Here is a 14102-nt window from a genome sequence, read left to right as displayed (position 1 = left end):
AGTTCAATTACTCACTATCTACACACACATTACATTCCCCTCTTTTATATACCAGCCTACCCTATCTAGTAAATACTAGAGCATTCGCCAAGATACAGGATAGTTCTAGAAACAAAAGGGCGTGAGAATTGTCACGTGATCTCGATGACGCAACAATATATATATATATACAGAGATATATATCAGGTTTGATTGTTTAACGCAAAGCCACCGCGGGGAATCTAACTCCGGATTTTAGAGTGTGGGTGTGGCACAGCCAGGTGGTTAGGGCGCTCGACTCACAATCTGCGGGTTCGACTCCCCGTCCCACCAAACATGCTGCCTTTTCAGCCATGAGAAGTTAAAATATGACGGTCAATCCCACTATTCGTTGGTAAACGAGTAGCCCAAGAGTTGGCGGCGGGTGGTGATGACTAGCTGCCTTCTCTCTAGTCTTATATATCAGATATGCAACATATAATTTATGAAATGAAGCGTCATATAGAATCAGTGCTTTCACTATATACTGTTGTAACATGTTCTTTCATTGGAGGGATTCTTTTAAATTAATGGGTGAAAATAATGTGAAGTCCACTCCAAATATCTATAACAAATTAGTTTATTTCGACCTCAAAGTACGCTATTATCACTTGTACAAAGTTGTAGGCCTAAGTTCACGAGTAACGTTTTCACTTACGTCAGAAAATTTACTTACTGATGGGACTACAATTAACGTACAACAATTTCACGGCTGATCGAAGAAACTGAATATATGCAAAAACTAACACTGATCCGTGTACTGAACTTCACTTATCAATCACTGAACTAACTGAAAACTGACTCAATGTTTCTCGTATTTATAATGTATCCTTGTTTCTAGATATTTCACAAAATCTCTCGATCATTATCATTCACGAACATACTAGGACTACTTTATTAACTTTCTATTTTCTTGTGCCATCATTATGTTAACAGCTCCCTCTAGCAAACAAATAAATTAAAACATTAAAAATGAACCCAACAATAATACATTAGAAGGAAAAAAATCTGAAGTAATTTCTGAAATAAAACGTTGTGCGAGATCAATGCTTTCGTTATATATATTAATTTAAATAATCTGAAATAATGTATCGTGTTGAAACTTTTACATTGTGAGACACTGTGTTAAAACTTTTGCAGTGCGAGACACTGTGTTAAAACTTTTACATTGTGTTGAAAATGATGGTTAATAATCTATTTAGTTTAAAAATATTCCTATTATTATTATTAAGGTCTCGGGCTTATAGCGATAAAACTCGAAGTTCAATCCCTGCAGCGGCCATGGTAAAAATAACCCGTAGTGTGTAAGTTTAATTTTATACTAAATGATGTAATTACGAAAACTAGATTAGTATTTCAATTAATACGACAGTTCATGAATTATCAATAAGTTTGTTCGCAGTTAAACACAAAGCTACACAACGAGCTAACTGTGCTGTGCCAACCATGGTTATCGAACCCCGATTTCTAGAGTTACCACTGGGAGGGGCAGATTATTAATATTAATAACTTCTGCATGGGCGTAATATGTCAACCATATTACATCTGCTATATACAGTACAGACGAGGTCTTTCAGCCAAAGAAAAGAAAGGAGTGTAGGAATATTGGGGTGGAAGGTTCCCCCAAGGATGTTCAGGGACAAGGATTCATCCACCAAGGAATTGATAAAAAAAACAACAACTAGATTTTTGAAATTAAAAAATAGATGTAGAAAGAGTAGTAAGGTGAACTGCTGATAGGAGTTGGGAGAGAAGAGGGAGGCGTGGAGTAACCTTTCATAGGGATCGATTTGAATCTCTTGTCAAGTGACATTTTCAAGGCTCAGTGTTTTTTTTTGTCGAACTTTCATTATTTCGTGCTTTTAGACGTGGATCTTCATTTTTTCAGACAGTGGATTACACCCTTCATAGGTAATACAACTGTCTACAATAGTCACTTAGGGCTGTAGGCACCCCTAGGGGATACTACTCAAGACTAAATTTTGTCCTTCTTCTGTAATGGTCACAATACCTAGAACGTTATTATCACATTTCTCATAAAAAAAAAACGGTTTGTGATTACACAAGTCGTATAGCAAGAGGATTCTTTGCCATCAAGGTTCCGGATTATATTGTTGATGACACAAGTCATACGGTGAGAGGAGTCTTAGCAACCACTTTCCTGATGACACAAGTCGTATAGCAAGAGGATTCTTTGCCATCAAGGTTCCGGATTATATTGTTGATGACACAAGTCGTACGGTGAGAGGAGCATTGTTACTTAGTAGATGAAAGGAAGGGGTTGTTCGTTTGTATATATATATATCACTTTTTTAAAGTAGTTTTTCTTCGTAGGGTAAATAATCGGTGCAGTTATTTGATAATAAATATATATCAGTAGTTTAGGTAATTATTCGGATCGCTTTGCTTTGGGGTCTTTGTAGTTGGAGGAAGTGTTATATAGCCGTATTCAATAGATGAACGTACAAGCGTTTTGTATATTGCTAGTTTTGTATTGACTTGTAATATATTTAAAGCTTTTAGGACATTCAGTCGAGATATGGCTTTATCTATGATATTAGTAATGTGTTTGTTCCATGTTAATCTGTTGTAGTAACACCGAGGAATTTCAGTACCTATGACTTATATTTTGTTGTGCACCTGTTTTTTTTTTCAGTCTCTTTGTTGTTAAGCGCAAAGCTACACAATAGACTATCTATGCTGTGTGCCCACCGCGAGTATCGAAACCCAGTTTCTAGTGTTATAAGCCTCCACACTTACCGCTGATCCAGTAGGGGAAGTCTCTTGCCTAGTTTTTTTTAAACTATGAACCGAGTTTTGCGAGGGTTAATTACTAAGGTTTGATTTAGTTAACGTTGTGTTTGGCTTCTTGTACTGGACGTTTCAAGTAACCCAATATTGCAATGTCATCCGCAAACTAGGGAGCGTATGTGATATTATATGGTAGGTCAAGATAACTAACATAAGATACAGAAGAAGAGGCTGATGAGGGCATATTGAGGCACTCCACTTCAATTTGAACAGATCTGTTATTCAGGATATCTTATATATAGTGCGAGCACTTTTAGATTTATATTTTTTATCCAACCATGACGGACTTAGTCGAAGACATTTTGGACATCAAGGACGACAACTACAGTGCAACAATTAATATTTATATTAACTGTTGATTCTGTCAACAGCTAATCCTCGGGTACGTCGACCACAAGCCCACGCCCAGTCCATCACCTTATTTTGTTTGTTTTATTAAGCATGGAGTTACACAATGGGCTATTTGTGCTCTACCCACTGCAGGTCTCGAAACCCAATTTTAGCGTTAATGGCTTGCGATACTTACCGCTGAGCCGGTGGAAGGAAAAAATTTAATAAAAGACATACGATATGGTAAAGCAAAAGCTTTATTATCTAATTTCTTTACAAAGCGTGGGAAGTTAGCAAGTCCAGGTAAAAAAATTTACAGCAAGCAAGGGTATATAATCAAAGTAACATGCTCGGTGATTATGGCCTTTAAAACATGGCTAAACGTTATTTTTTTTCTTAAACTAAAAGGAATTTCACGTTTTAAGTGGCAACGCTTTAATTTCAACAATTGTATAAATACTTTTATTTTTTAGATATTATTTTTATCCTTTTGTTGTAGTTACCTTCCATTTCCACATGAAAAGAAAAAGGCCAGATTTCTTAAAATTTTCTTTGGAATTGTGTTTGAATTTTTTGTATACAATCAAAATAAATGACTAATAAAAATTCAACACATAAAAAAAAAAAAAATCAGAACAAAATAATTACAAGCGTTCTCCAATTCGACTCGTGTTAAACCTTGTACGTAAATATTTTCGTAACATTATTAAAAAAAAGTTAAAAAAATGGCAACACTGAGACCAAAAATTCAATGAACCAATATCCCTTTCTGACTGGTAAATTACGATTACATTTCAAACAATAAAACATCACCAAAATAGTAATAAAAACATATGCTATGCATAAAACGTTTAACGCATGCGCCATAACAAAACTGACAAAAAGTACACAAGCTAAACCACAAAACTGCTGTTTGGTTTGAAAAAACAGTATACAGAGCTTTGTGTCGAAGTAATACAGTATATGTTTTTAAGGAACTTACGTTACTAATAACTTCTGAAACCAATAACAGGAACGAAAATAAAAGCGATTATTGAACATTGTTTGCATACGTCACCAAACACCATCACATGACAAAAACAAAACAATCTAATTGGTTCGTAACCAATGATTGTGATACCTAATATCACAGAGAGAAACACAGAGCAGCCACTGCAATTTTATCTTAAATATTAGGGTTTAAACACCTTATTTATATAACCAGGTATGTCGGTAATTCATTATTTTTATCAGCTTACTTGTTTCAGCGCTGATAATCGTAATCAAAATACCACTATTAATTTGTATCTAATCAATATACCTTCTAGTGCTGCCCAGATGCATTTAATTACATTAAAGTTAGCAACTGACACCTTATTCAACAAAATAATACAAAAATTACTACAATATAACACCATGTATGCTTATTTTTAAAACATAAATACCAAATATTTTTTTTAAATGAACCAAACAAATAAACAGTTCATAGGGATACAAATCAACACAATTTTTTTCATGGTTTTACCATGTTGAATGTAAATGATAAACAAACACAAAAGCATTTGATAAAAAGTGACTATATAAACTTCTTTACATTTTGTAATAGGAACCACTTAAAACAACAAAATAAAATATATGCTTATGTTTAAGGAGAATATAGAAACAGGAACACCGCTATCATACATACACACATTTATTATATGTATATATTTATATATATATATGAAAATCTGCTACTTAATAATGCACCAAATTAACTCGAGATTCATAAAAAAACAAAAAACACAACGGCCTCCCTACGTGACATGTACTAATAAATTCTTTTGTAAAACACAGGAAATAGTTGAAATTCGCCATTTGAGCCCCAGAGCTGGTTCTTTTCAATGGTACTGGGAGGATATTTCAACCATGAGCAAATTCTCACAATCATTTGGATGATTATACTTTACCTGTAGTCAGGCTGTTGCTTAAACTTCCACTACACTTGTACCCTTCTCCTGTTATTTTGTATCTTCTGTACATTTATTACAAATGAATAAAAGTTCTAACTGATCAATTATAAAAAGTTTGATGAGAGGTACAAGTAAGCCCTGTTCGGTGTTGAGTACTATTTTTCACACATTACAGTGAAGACTGGATAAACGAGTCTGCAGCCTCTTTAATGCAACAAGTTGACTACAGGTAACGTAGTATTATATATTTAAAAGAACCAGTAACTGCTTTGAAAAACTATAGTAATTTTGACAACTAGTGCCATCTATTGAAATGTATAAGTATTTGTGAAATAACATGATTTGCTAATACCAGGTTTTCTTTACATGAATCTTAATAATTCTTTTTTAAGTCATTAACCTATTGGTTGATTTATAGGCTAATTATCTTAAATGAGACACTAGTGGTAAAACTTCTAAAAATGGACCTTTAAAACAAGGAAATAGGAATAAAAAATTTAAACTATTCTGTGTTGTATACAGTCCTTTGTTTGACTGGTGCCATAGTAAATTTCTGGATCAAAATGTACTGTTGAGTTGTGAGATCAGTACCCTGCTGTCTCACAAACTGTAAAAGATTTACTGCTGTCCACTTCTCCACAATAAAATGTATCAACTATCAATGAGTAAAAATTCAGCATGAACTACAGGAACCATTCAGCACCTTAAGGTTATTACTCTAGTTTCATTATACTAGTAGTAATATTAAAAATAATCCAGCTAGTCAACAATGCGTTGATACTACATGCACCTAAGTATTTCTATATCAATAACCTACTAAATGAATGAAAAAAACAACAACAATATATCAGATTTCAATAATGAGATATTATTATCGATGATGGACTGTGGCCACAATACAGGATCCTTATCTACTCTGTACCACATGCTTCACAGTGAAACCAACTGGAACCTTGAAAAATTTGCAAGAGTATAACTTCTTACATTCAACTTTTATACAGACGTTTATTCCTCTTGAGTTTGATACGCTCAATTACTTTAAATATTTCACCAAATAATTAAGCATTAGTGTAGTGGTTTTTTACGCTAGAAATTATCAGAGATATTTTGAAGAACTTCTCCAAACAATATAACTTGGAACTTCAGTTGTAGTACAGATCATCAACTTTGACAAATGACAATGAAATGGATTTGCAAATGTGAACAGCAATAAGTTTTTAACCTTCAGTAATAAAAAAGTTCTAGTACAAGATCACAAATGGAAATAAAGGTACATTTACTGATGGTGACTTCAAGAAGGATCTTTGTACCAAACAAAATTCTTAAATTGTATCATTTATGTGTCTAACCTTATAATAAACATTCAGTATTTTGTAATGGAATCTGAATAATGAATTTTAGAAAAAAAAAGAACTAACAAAGTTTCCAATGATTAGAACGAAACCAGAAATCACTTTTTACAATGTCATAATATACCAATTTTTATAAAATAAATTTCAAATGCACCAAAAATTAGACTAAGAATATGAACAGCCACCGAGAGGACGTGTTAAATTTTAAGGTTAAAACTCGTACCTGCTTTCCACACAACACACAATTTAAAAAACTATGATGATTTCTAAATTTCATCTCTCACCTTTCAACGTGCCAGCTTTATGGCTACACAACTTACCAAATGACTTTTCTACGACAGGAGTATCCAAACTACAAAAATAATATCTACTAGAAGCCTTACATTTATAAAACACTGACGATCATGTAACCTTTGACTTCTTACAAAGCAGCTGAAGTATAAAATTTCATCCATTAAACACTAATCTAACAATACATAGCTGTAACTTCAAACCTTAGATTAGGACTAACACAAGCAACTCCTCAAATAGGACTAACCTAGCTTTCAAGTAGTATTTCCAACACTAAGAGATTCTCCTTCTAGAATACAAACTACATGAGGAAATTCTGTCAATCATTATCTAAAGTTACAAAAACTCGGTCACTTAACAATCAAACGTGTTAATAAAACAAGATTTTACCGCCAAGGTACCTGTCAAACATTTATATACAGTTTCTCAAGAAAGATCCCAGCAATGATTTCAACACCACTTAGCAACAACTTGTATAAACAATAGAAAATTGCATTCAGACGTTCTAGTAAGTTAATCAATCCAATGATAAATCTCCATTTTTAAACATGGTAATGTAAATCAGAATTCAGCTGGAAATATAAGTGTTAAATCAATCAAAGATAGTTCTTTTTTTAAAAGTGGAATTTGTTTTTTAAAATTAATATAATCGTGTGTTAATGCAATGAATGTGACTGTATAAATAATTCAAATAACAATATCTAAATTGAAATAACTGTTATGTTTGCCAATAATATATGTGTAACTTCAATAATTTACAAAGTTTATGACCAAAAGTAGTCACATAAAACTATATATATTTCTAATAAAAGCAACTTAACTGAGAAACGAATTATAAGGTATACATCAAAACCACTTCTGCCACATACACATTTAAAACAGAATCTCAAACCTTCTTACAAATGCTACATACGAAACGATCAACACGAAAGTCTATGTTTGAACTCCAATTCAAGACCTTCTGGTATCAGTAAGATAACACTCTTTGAACTATCAAACATAAATATATTCTTTTAGTATAAAAAGAACAGTTTAGGTTCTAAAACTTACATTTGCTATACCCATGTAGGTTGTTTTACTAATGTTTTGCATTTAAATACACAGAAACCCTCAATATAAGATCTAGGCACTGACTTAATCTTTAGGACAGACAATGTGTTCATATTTAAAGGGAATTAATCCCACTTTCAACATTATTTTACATAGTTCTATCTTTTAAAAAGGTTTTGATGCAGTTAAATACTATAGTGCAGTATTATGCCATGTTTGTGTCAAGAGTCTACTTGCAAGTGGACAGTAACATAAAAATAACAGGAAAAACAAACAGTTCTGACAAAATTCAGTCAATACCAACAATTCACATACCTGCTAATTACAGTTGTATGTGTGAAAAGTAAGCTAACTCAAACATGCCAAGATGACACTAATAAAACAGTGTGTTTGGGTTTGAAGTTAAACAAGTAAGCTAACTCAAACATGCCAAGATGACACTAATAAAACAGCGTGTTTGGGTTTGAAGTTAAACAAGTAAGCTAACTCAAACATGCCAAGATGACACTAATAAAACAGCGTGTTTGGGTTTGAAGTTAAACAAGTAAGCTAACTCAAACATGCCAAGATGACACTAATAAAACTGCGTGTTTGGGTTTGAAGTTTAAACAAGTAAGCTAACTCAAACATGGCAAGATGACACTAATAAAACAGTGTGTTTGGGTTTGAAGTTAAATAAGTAAGCTAACTCAAACATGGCAAGATGACACTAATAAAACAGTGTGTTTCGGTTTGAAGTTTAAACAATCAAAATATCATTTTGTCAGTGAGAACTTTCAACACTGCTTGATGACTGTTAAAAATTAATTACTTAGCTGTGCATAAAATTATGTTTCCTGTATTTCTCAAGTTTTATTTCAGCTTGCCAAATAACTGCAGTTCTACATGTATCTATTGTTTTAAGACTATCTACAGAAAACCAGATATGAATGATACAGATTCTAGAAAAAAAGTTTTAAGATAATAACTCTGAAATAACAAATAAAACATATTGCATAACAAAAAAAAATGTTTGGAAATAACCATAAGTTTCAAATTTTTTTTTATTAAAGTATCTTTTTTTTTCTGGGAAATTTATTATTTGTGTATCACCATAAGACCCTAAGATTTCCGATGTTTGAACAAATACTTGCAAGTAGGCTCTCAGATACTGAGATGGCTGGTGCTGGACATTTCCATGGGCTTTAGATAATTCTACATTGCACAGAAAAGATTGCATGATTGGTTCACCTTCAAAATATTGTCACCATTAAATTGCACAAATTAGAATGTGTGTATGTAATTTATTTTTGTCTAAAATACAATCGAAAAATGGATCTAACCTTTTTCTTGGTCAAGGTGGGGGATGAACCAACCCCCCTTGCTTAGGCTACTATCCTGGTTCCTAAAGGTCAGATATTTTGAAACATCTATAAGTTTGTGTGTATGATTTTGTAATTGTTGAAGTGTTTGACTAGCTGCTAAATTAATCTAAATATAACTTGAAGTATGCTGCCTTGTATTTCAAAGAAAATATACTGACATATGCATGAAACAGCTACATCCTCAAGAAGATTATCATCAAATGTTACAATTATGCATGTTGTTGTAATTTTAGCTACAAAAGAGTAATGTTAACATATACATGTTAAGTTTGTTTTTGAATATTCATGCAAAGCTACACAAGTGGTATCTGTCCCTAATTTTGAGCTGATAGACTAGAGGGAAGGTAGCTAGTCAATAACATCCACCACCAATTATTGGGCTTCTCAAATCAAACAGTGGGATTTGACCATCACCTTTATAACATATCTAACACCTCAAGGTGGGGAACATGATTTTTTTTTGTGACAAACATTGGACCCTCAGGTTCACAGTTTGACACGTAACCACTAGGCCACTTCTGAGCACGCTCACATTAAGAGATTGATTCAGCAACTGTTCTAATCACACACACATTAACTCTAAACAGCTGTTTGAAAAAGTCTTATAAGTACATCTGATCATTTTAACTTGAAATAAATGCAAAAAATTACCAGTAAAATACAAAGATGGCAGAATTAAAGTGCTTTAAACATTTTCCTCCAAAAACAAAGAAACAAACTTAAGATTAAATGATGGTCAGAAATTTAACTATACCATGCAACACACACACACTCCACGACCTCTAACCTTTTTCATTTTTCAACAAACTTGAGCTTCATTTCTGAAAGAACAAACACACTTTCATACAAACACAACAATTGTCTATAAAATTTTTCAATCATCAATTTCTTTAAAAGCAACCAACAATGAAAACCTGCATCATAATAACATTCTGGATATATACAAATGAACAGTAAAACTGGCACCTTTCTTTAGAGGTACAAGTGCTTGTACATGTGCAAAATAATAATTTATAACAGGCAATATGATAATTTTTGGGGGCAACAAAATTACTCCCAGTATGTAAAACAAAACCAAGGAAAAAAAACAAACAAAACAGTTCTTCTTAAAAGTTATTCCAAGAACCTCCATTTTCAAAGTTCAAATAAAAATTATCTTAGATTTTTTTAATCTCAACCTCAAGCTGCCTTATTCAATTAAAGACTTATCAAAATGGATTAGTAATAAGTACATAATACAAATACTTGTTCTACAAACACACTGATGAATTTTATCATATCACGTACATTCAGCACCCATCATTAAATAGTTAACATCTCTCACCAGCTTCCAAAAAATGACCATAACTTTCAGTAAATGGAGAATAAGGATGTTATCAAATACATCACCTTTAAGCTTAGGTTTTGTTATCACATTTCAAACAAAAGCACCAATGCCTGCATCCTGTATGATTTTTCCAATAATAAAACACCAAGCGAATTCACATCAGGCCATTGTATATGGATACAAGTAGTGGCAAAAAGTGTTTCATCATCATAATTTATAATGTGTTAGAAAAAAAAAAGAAAGAAAGTTGTATTTAAGTTCTATGTGATCTGCAGAGATGAGGAAATGTAAGAACTTTCCACATGGATGATAAATGCACACTGTGTGTAGTATACTTCTTTCACTTGGGAATGGATCAACCTCCTTGAGTAGCTTGTGCCGAGTGAAACACAACTTGACCGAGATTTATTTAGGATCAGAAATATTCATTACTTCAAACTGTCATCTTGCATATCAATTCATAACTCACTTATATTAAGTAGTTTTTAAATCAGATGCTTGCTCTGGATACTTCCAAAGATATGACTAATGCCAACTGTTTTCAGCCAATATTCTATTTAAAAAGTCACTGTCTTTCTTACAAACAATGCTTGGTCACTTTTATCAATCGAGCAACTGAGAAAAGTCGGGGCTTGTTGATGAATGGAAATGGTCATCTGACATGTGATGACCTGACAACCCAAGATTGTTGGTGTTCTGTTTGTCTTCCGAAAGAGGACTTCCAAGGGTATGATGATAAGCCATTGCATTTGAGCTGAGAAGAGCAAGACGTGAAAGAGGAGTGGGGTGTTGAGAGATTGGACCATAGGAGCTCATAGACGATGGGGGCTGAAAGCTACTGTAGTGTCTCTGATAGCCATGAGGGAGCCATCTTGGGGAATGAGCCAGTGGAGCTGGAACTGGGGTGGGCGGAGCAGAGTAGAAGGGCCGACTCTCTTGTTCAGAGAACTGCAACTGGCCAGGAGTGCCACATGGAGACGGACTCTTGATGTGAGTCATCTGAGAATTGTTGACAGGAGGACTATGCATCACGGGGTGGATCATACATTCTGAAGGAGGTGCGAGAGTCGGAGATGGCTGGTGGGGATATGCTGGATGGCTCAACATGCCAGGAGGTGATGGGCTAGAGACAGAGGATGGTTGTGTGGATGAGGGAGTTCTATGAACCCCTCCTAAGGAGGTGTTTGCAGATACCTGAGGAAGAGGAGAACTGCGAGGAGGAACCGATTGGGAATGTGATTCTTGTGTTGTTTTAGTAACACTTTGAAAAGGGCTTGGTGTAGGCCTAGGTGGGTTATTTAGAGATTGAGAAGATTTACCAAGATTAATAGGGTTCAGAGAAGGAGAGTGAGTTTGTGGAGATCCAGAAGTAGGTGGAGCTGGAGAGGAGCCATGAACTGAGTAAGACGAGAATTGATTTATGTTTGAACGGGAACCTTGGATTATTGGGCGGGATCCATTGGAGCAGGAACGTGAACCACCACGAGAACCGTAGCGACGAGAAGGCAGCTGACCTGTATGACGCTGCATGTGAGTTTTTAAGTTTCCTTTTTGTGAAAATGTCTTTCCACACATAGTGCAAGGGAAACGATCATCCTTGTTATGGGTTCTCACATGAGTATGCATATTTCCACGCTGAGAAAAACATTTCCCACAAACTCCACACGCAAATGGTTTTTCTTTTGTGTGCACACTCCGTATGTGCGTTTTCAGGTTTCCTTTTTGGGTGAAGCTCTTGCCACAAGTGTCACACGAGAACTCCTTCTCTCCTGTATGAATCTTCATGTGTGTGTCTACATTGCCTTTCTGGGTGAACCTTTTACCACACACCTGGCAGCCATAAGGTTTCTCTCCTGTGTGAATCATCATGTGGGTTTTTAGATTTCCTTTTTGGGTGAAGTACTTGTGACAAACGGGGCACAAGAACTGCTTGGTTGGTGCTGGCCGAGGCCGACGGGTTTGCTGTTGGTTCATTGGCGAGTCTACATGGTTAGTCTGCGATCTGTCAGGCATTTGTAAAGGTAGTGGTGGTGGAGGAGGTGGAAGAAGGGCAAGAGGAGACTGCTGAGGATGGCTGGAACTTTGTGCAGCTGAAGTTGGTGACTGTGATGTTGGTGGCAGCTGTTTCCGCTCAGGTGGGGCACTCAGTGGTCGGCTGATACTAGGGTGAGTAGACATGCTGCAGGAGCTACTACTACTGCAAGCCCCGTCAGACTTCAGGCTACTGTATAGTGAGAAGTATTGTTGACAAACCTCACAAGGGTAGGGTTTATCCTTTGCATCTGGGTGAGGGCACTTCTGAGAGTGCTCATTAAAAGAGGACATTTTTTCTATGTAGCTTGATGCTGCAGCTAACTGTGAAATACCTGTTCCAAAGTGAAGGGGGTTTTTCTTAAGAAAGAGGTCAGTTAAACTGGCCTGGTATCCAGGAGGCCAGCTTTTGTGGCTAAGGGATGTTGGAGCCACCCAGGGATAAGTACTGTTCTGCATGGTGCTAGTTGGAGGGTTGCTGTTCATGAAATCCTGAACTCTTGAGAATTAAAGGCGATATTGTGTGGTTGGTAGCTTTTCAAGTTTGTTCTGTGGCCCTTCCAGTCTTCAAACTGTTTTGTCTTAGGTGTTTATCATGGTTTAATGATGTCCAGGTATCTAACATGGTCAAGATCATGATCTGAAAAACAAAATCAAATAAATAGATAAAGTGACTACTGAATCTAAAAACTTGGCTTTACAAATCATTTTTCTTATACATACCATATCAAAAGACTGCAATTACACACGTATCATCACTATCAAAGATTATTATTGACAAAAAATAGCAGTAACCAAGAAATATAAAACTATGTTCTTACTAAATCAAGTCTCAATGGTATTTATACATGTTTTAACTTTCTCTCTTTATCCATATGACACTATTATTCTAAGACACATTTTGATACCTATTACACAATTATTCGAACAAAGTATTTTATGACTTATTTTCAGCCCTCAGTAACGGGTTCTGTAGATGTGTATACAACATAGTAAACAGTTCAAGTCTTATTCTATCACATAAAATATCAAAATTAATAATTTTGAATGCAATGAATTCTTTCACTTTCAAGCAACGAACTTACACGAATGCAACCGAACAACAACTATAAGAAACATACATGCACCTCTTTTAAAAAGGAAAAAAACTTCTATAGTAAACAACATTATGTTCTTTTCGACATTGAAAACTAACAGAATTGCTCAATTTTCTTTATTAAACAGTGAATTCCACTTTTTGATGATAAAGGGTTTTTAGCATAGGGGTAATTGTTGTGAGCGTTGGCACCCATTCTAAGTTGGTAATTAATGACGATGGTGTCGCAGTCCAATTATCAAGTTCATGTTAGATGCTGTAGATGAATTACATGTAATGTTTAAGTGTAGGAAAAATTATACCAATCACTGCTGTACATAATGATGATTTGATTTTTAAAAATGTTCACCGTAAAAGATCCAAGTATAGACATACATACACGACTCAGAAGTACGTATACAAGTAATCTAGCTAAGTATAGACATACATACACGACTCAGAAGTACGTATACGAGTAACTTAGCTAAGTATAGACATACATACACGACTCAGAAGTACGTA

At 34.6% G+C, this 14102-nt stretch overlaps 1 protein-coding gene across 3 annotated transcripts in view; it reads right to left on the bottom strand.

Annotated features, from left to right (window-relative positions):
- LOC106468259 (Krueppel homolog 1-like) overlaps positions 1–14102 on the bottom strand; it is a 49731-nt gene that overhangs the window by 11729 nt on the left and 23900 nt on the right. For 2 of the 3 annotated variants that reach the window (XM_022396595.1, XM_022396596.1), the window contains exon 2: positions 8848–13145. In XM_022396595.1, coding sequence (XP_022252303.1) covers positions 11078–12991 — 1914 coding nt within the window. In that variant the 5' untranslated portion in view covers positions 12992–13145 and the 3' untranslated portion in view covers positions 8848–11077. Of the gene's footprint in view, positions 1–8847; positions 13146–14102 lie in introns of those variants that run through there. The other variant, XR_002612600.1, reaches the window with a different exon arrangement.

Source organism: Limulus polyphemus, unplaced genomic scaffold (assembly GCF_000517525.1).
Source record: "Limulus polyphemus unplaced genomic scaffold, Limulus_polyphemus-2.1.2 Scaffold2938, whole genome shotgun sequence".
In the NCBI taxonomy this organism is placed as follows: domain Eukaryota; kingdom Metazoa; phylum Arthropoda; class Merostomata; order Xiphosura; family Limulidae; genus Limulus; species Limulus polyphemus.
The sequence above is the reverse complement of the archived record's forward strand: the minus strand, read 5'-3'. Positions and strand labels throughout refer to the sequence as shown.